The 5,900-nt window shown below is 33.9% G+C and overlaps 1 protein-coding gene across 1 annotated transcript; it reads right to left on the reverse strand.

The window, feature by feature from the left end:
- Positions 1-316: 316 nt before the first annotated feature.
- On the reverse strand, positions 317-3,544 carry LOC106869692 (histone H2A.V). The gene is made up of 5 exons (XM_014915529.3): positions 3,405-3,544; positions 3,167-3,244; positions 2,953-3,066; positions 1,087-1,216; positions 317-793 (listed from the first exon to the last, which is right to left on the reverse strand). Exons 1-5 carry the CDS (start codon positions 3,405-3,407, stop codon positions 732-734), a joined length of 387 nt encoding a protein of 128 aa, XP_014771015.1. The 5' UTR covers positions 3,408-3,544; the 3' UTR covers positions 317-731.
- Positions 3,545-5,900: the final 2,356 nt, after the last annotated feature.

Here is a 5,900-nt window from a genome sequence, read left to right on the forward strand (position 1 = left end):
CAAGTATACAACAATCAGGCTATAAATATGTATATAAACCCTTACCATTGAATGTATACGCAAAAATATTTTAGTTATAAATAAACCAAACTGTAAAATTACCAAGCAGACATCACAGGACAACCCGTTGAAATGAGAATCTAGCATCTACGAAAACAGGTGCGTGTGTGTGTGCGTGCATATATATATATTATACATACATAAATGTAAACTTCAGCAACATACACCACCAAAACAGAAGACAATGGCGAAAGGGAATTAACCGAAGATTATTTCATTTTAACTTGCAAGGAGGAAAAAAAGCCAAACAAAATCGTGTGAATGATAAAATTTATTTGTGTAATGAAGACGCATGATAAATCTTATTTACTCCATCCATTAGAAGATGAGTGGAGGTGATCAATACAGTGTCTTATAAAAACACCAGATTGATTGGTTTGGAAGTTTCAAAATTGTTGTATAGTGATATACAAATAGTGAAGAGAATGGAAATAAAAAATACAAGAGAAAATGGGAAGTTAATAAAATCTCTCGGACTTATGACAATATAGCTACATATGACAACTATGTTCTCGTATTGGGAAGGGGTGGGGCTGGTGGCGGCAGGGACAGGTTTTCCCGGTTATTTTGATAATTTTTTTTGTGTTTTTGAGAGCAGAGGGAAGGGTGTTAAAATTTAATGATTTTAAGGACTAGCAACCACACCAAATATACAACAAACACTCCATGGTTTATGTAGCCTTTTGTGATCCTTTCTTGCCGATAAGAGATTTGTGGATGTGAGGAATGACACCTGGAAAAACATGAAAAATAACTTCAGTAAGAATCAAATAAAAAATCCTAGACTACTTAAGTACTAAAAGCTAATTTTGGAGTCCCTTAAACCATTTTAATTCTTTAACAATTTGCCCAACTTTTATTAACAGGAAAAATCCCTAATTCCTAAAAATTTAAAACGCAGTTTTGCTGGGAAATAACAAAAAACCCAAACAAATTCAGCAATATAAAATGCTAATGCATTATTTTACTTAGCCCAATCAAGGTAGAAAAGCTTAAAGTAGATGAGGAAAAGAAAAAAGTACTGACCACCACCAGCAATTGTTGCCTTGATTAGAGAATCCAATTCTTCATCACCTCGGATTGCTAACTGTAAATGACGGGGAGTGATACGTTTCACCTTCAAGTCTTTACTGGCATTACCAGCCAACTCTAGCACCTGAAATATTAAAAATCAAGTAAATACGTTTAAGAACGTTAATGATTAAACAGATCCTCAAATCTTGTTCAGGGGGAAAATAAACTGGTCGTGATCAGATTGCTCAAAGTATAAACAGGCTATCTCCCATAAAATAAGTTATCCTAATTGGTAAAAACAACTAAATTTATTACGTTTTTGGTTTGCAAGATTCTTTATGCGAGTTCGTGTGTTAAAGCACATTCTGTTGTCTGGAGAGAGTCATTCTCTGTTGGTGCCTTATAATTTAACACACTCATCGGTAAAATTTCAACCTATTTTTGTTTTTTTTTCCCTAGAATTTTCGTTGCATCTTGCAACCCTTTTCAAGAGTCCAAACTATTGATAGGGTTGCAAAAGGCAAAATTCTTTAGAATATTTTTGAGTGTGTAAGGTACCAACCAAACGAGTATGACTCCCCAGACATAACTAAATTTACTATTACTTTTAATATAAAAACAAAAACCCGGTTGAAATGAGTTTCAAAAAGGGAAAAAGACTATGGTCACATCTAAGATACTGACCTGGAATGAAGCAACTTCGAAAATTTTTTAAAATGTATATTTACAGGTAAAACGTCAGTTTAATAACTAATAAATCCTGACAAGAGCTAATTGTGTAAATGAAAACATGACGGGTCTAGTAGTTATGGACGATAAACAGCCTCACCGTTATTTCAAATCTTGAACCGGCGAGGTATCATTGGCTGAGGAGGCCGTGTGAATGTATTCAACTGTATGTGTGCTGTGTATAGAGCAGCTACACACAATTAGGCGTAGGGGTATAAAAGAACCAGTCCATCAAGTACCCCTCCCGGCTTTATAAACATTACCACCTCTACCACCACCTCTAGTAAGAGCAGCAGTAAGCTCGAATCATTGACAAAAAGACATTTCAAAATTTCTCCCCAGACCCGCTTAATTACTCAAAGCAAACATTTTAAAAATAAAGACACATTAAAGTAAAAAAAAAAATCATTAAAACATACACGAAAGGTAAGCTTAACTAAAAAACCCAACAATGATGACCTAATTTTACCCCTTCCTCCTCAATTATTGAGGTTTTCCTAACTTTTTAAAGGGACTGAAAAATAGTTTTTTTTAGTCAACAATCACTGCCAAAAGTTATCAAGTCTTTCACTAAGACCAGAAGGTCTTGAATAAAATCGAAATTCTATTTAATTAGAACCTAAACAAGAACAGAGACTTTTTTTTTTAGGCGGGATACGAGGGCTTTGTGAAGAACTAGAGAGAAAATATATATCAAAACAAGACCGCCAAGCCTAGATATATATCTATGGCCAATAACTGCAACTAGAACGGTTTTATAGATTTAAATTCAAACATTACCGGAGTTATAAAACAATTAGGAACTGTAATTGTCCAGAGAAAATACAAAGAGCCCGACAACTTTCAGACTTTTTGTCTTGGACATATTGGCGGGAATTAAACAAATCAAATTTGGTAACAAAAAAAGATATTTCCAAAAAAATAGGCAACTTTCAACAACACTGAACAATAGATTATAGCTTGTAGAAACATCGACATTTTATTATATCAATGTAAAAATGTACGTAAAGTGCAGGTTAAGCAGGCCATCAGCTAATTTAATAAACCCGCGAAATTTCAATGAAGGATCGAGAGAGTAATTAAAAATACGTAATCAATAACGGAAAATTTATAATTGTTGAGTAAAATAGAATTTGTTTTAAATCCTACCTCAGCCGTTAGATACTCTAAAATAGCTGCACTGTAGACTGCGGCCGTTGCTCCTACACGTCCATGGCTCGTTGTTCTGTTTTTCAAGTGCCTGTGAATACGACCGACTGGAAACTACAAAATAATACAAGCATTAATCGTTTACGAAATGGTAAATGACAGGGATTAGATTCTAGAAAATATATTTTAAAAAATGATGTTCATTATGACTAACCTGCAAACCAGCACGAGCTGAACGTGACACGGCTTTCGCTTTAGCTTTTCCTGAATCTTTACCGGCTTTTCCTCCCGCCTAAAAATATTTGGAGAAAAACCAAAATAACATATCACTTAATAACTTAGTAAATGGAAAATGAAACATCGAGGTAAACGACAAGACAATTAAGTAGGTATAAATAATAATTACAACCATCGATGGCCATTTAGGACCGAATAATCAAACGGATGCTAACCATGTTTCTTCGTTTCACTCACAATCAGTAAAAAATCCTCTCTGCGTTCTCCTGCAACCGCCAAAACACTAACACCTTTAGCTTCGTCACGTGCCTGAATAAACCAATGAAAAACGAGCTCTTATATATGGACCAATGAGAATTGGCAACACAATAAAAATACTCGCCGCTGTTGTTTTCGTTGGTTTTGGGCCTCAACTCATGTTTGTGACTCTTTTAAAGTCGTCATCATTCCTTTTGGGTTTGATTATTTCGTAACACTGGAGACATTCTTACTGTCTCCGCTTCAAAATAAAATAATACTCCCTTACTGCAAAATAAAATAAATACTAAATTTATTAATTCAACGCAATATTACTTGAATATATAAAATGGGGTTAAATTATAATTACAAATAAATTTATTCTTCTTTTAAAGCAAACCTACGTTTTCCCCTCTCAGTTCCCTTTTGTCGCAAATTTTATATTCACAAATGATTATGGCAATTCTTTTTATTTAAAACGTACTCCCCCCCCCACTCTCTCTCTCCCCACGTATATATACATATAAACACAAACCTGAGTCTATTTCTCATTGTTTTTCCTTTAAAATATTTATTTTTACATGATTAATTTAGTGTTAATTAATGAAACCTGCAAGCTATTTAAAAATTGGGATAAAAAGCCGCTGTGGAAATCTGCCAGCGACGAAATAAAGACACAATTGGTGCGCAATGTGATCAGTTGTGGTCTCTTAATTAATTACTTCTCTATCTAAGTAAACCAGAACTTTTTAAATAATATTTCTTAAATGAGATTCATAGTATTTCTATTATTAATTGTTTTTTACTATAAATTTCTCTTTTATTCTCCGAGTGAATAATTTCTTATTTTTCGGAGGGAAAATAAACAAGGCTTTGTTCGCTGTGTTTTTCTTCTCTTTTTAACGATGAATTACTTTTTAAATTCCGAAAATGTCAATGGAGTGTTGTTTTTATAAAAAGAAGAACCCGATGTTTATATAAATATAAAACAATTACAACGAAATATCACAATTAATATTTGTTTATTTATTAGAAGTATTGAAAATTATAGAAACCGAGAGAGAGATGGGGTGATTTCTTGTCTCCAATGTGAAAGTTAAATTCTATTGGGAATTGTGCCAAAACAAGCGGCAATGTTTTGATAATTACTGGGAGGTAACACTGGAATTGTCCAATTTATGTTTAGAAATTAAGTTTGCGACTCGTTCGTCATTTAGACAAACTTTCTTAACAAAGCCGACTGGATAAATACAATATATTTGTAGGAAATATATTGCTAAATTCTTTTTCTAGTTTACTCTTGTTTTTCTTCTAAAATTCCAGTTCTTTTCACCAGACTTTTATTTTTTAGGCGATCTTTCGGTACGAACCTGGGGACCCGGTTTCAATTCCTAGTCGAAGCCAACTTCCTTGTGGTATTAATGCTCTTGAAAAAGGCATGAATATCACAATTTATTTTTCTATTCTTAGGTAAGATTTAAATCTTGCTTAAGGACACAACACATTCGAAATTCTCATTAGTCTAATGAATGTTGTTTTCATCGACATCACCATCTCATCATCATCAGGAATTACACCAGTTATAGAACGGCCCGGATAATTCCTGAAAGAACCGCTGTCTGTTCGCTTGACTTGCTAAAAAATAGCAGGCAAAACACATCCTGCCATCGTAAATAAAGAAATTTACTTCGGATAATATAGTCCCTGATACACAAAAAGACAGGATGATAACAGATGGAACGGCGTTTATTATCAGGTTGTTGGATCAGCACTGACCCAAGTCTAAGCTAAGAAATTTTGTAAACATAGTCCTTTTTTTTTTTCTGGCTACTTTTTTTTTTTTGATTCTTGAAATCGTGAATTGGTCATATTTTCGAAGATATGGAATAAGATTATATTCTAAAGAATTAGTCAAACATGAAGATGGTATAACTCCTATTGGTATGTGTGTGTGTGTGTGTTATTGTCTCTTCACCTTGACTTTGCATGATAGTTATGAGTTTCACCATCATGCAAGTAATGCCCTTTATGCGGAAGAAAACATGTCTGGTCATGGGGAAATGTTACCTTGCTTAGAAATAGAGGAAGGTTAGAGACATGAAGGGCATTTGGCAGTAGAAAATCCTTGCAAGCATGGAAAAGTATACATTAAAACTATGGTGAATTCCGGCTCCTTACTCTCTTAACTCTGGAGTGCTCCAAAGTTTGGTTTAGTTTCTAAATCTCTACCTTCTCTATATCAATGATCTACTTGCCATTACATCCAATACCACCCACTCCTACACATACAATATGACCTTCATTCTTTCTTAACATTCTTCAAACATGCATCATCTAGATGCAGCCTAGACACTACATGCCAAATCCACACCAATTCCATTAACAGAGATTTTGAAAGTATCCTCCAATGGGGATATATGTTAACTTTGTCTCTTTTGACTGCAAGAAAACATGAATGCTATTTATATCAAGTA

This window comes from Octopus bimaculoides, chromosome 2 (genome assembly GCF_046866305.1).
Source record: "Octopus bimaculoides isolate indiv1 chromosome 2, ASM4686630v1, whole genome shotgun sequence".
NCBI classification, from domain to species: domain Eukaryota; kingdom Metazoa; phylum Mollusca; class Cephalopoda; order Octopoda; family Octopodidae; genus Octopus; species Octopus bimaculoides.

What these genes read in the sequence shown, in the direction of transcription:
- LOC106869692 (XM_014915529.3), bottom strand. An exon ending in CAGCTCGTGCTGGTTTGCAG is followed by an intron (nt 3,067 to 3,166) that starts GTTAGTCATAAT and finishes ATTATTTTGTAG; the next exon opens with TTTCCAGTCGGTCGTATTCA. An exon ending in TAGAGTATCTAACGGCTGAG is followed by an intron (nt 1,217 to 2,952) that starts GTAGGATTTAAA and finishes TTAATATTTCAG; the next exon opens with GTGCTAGAGTTGGCTGGTAA.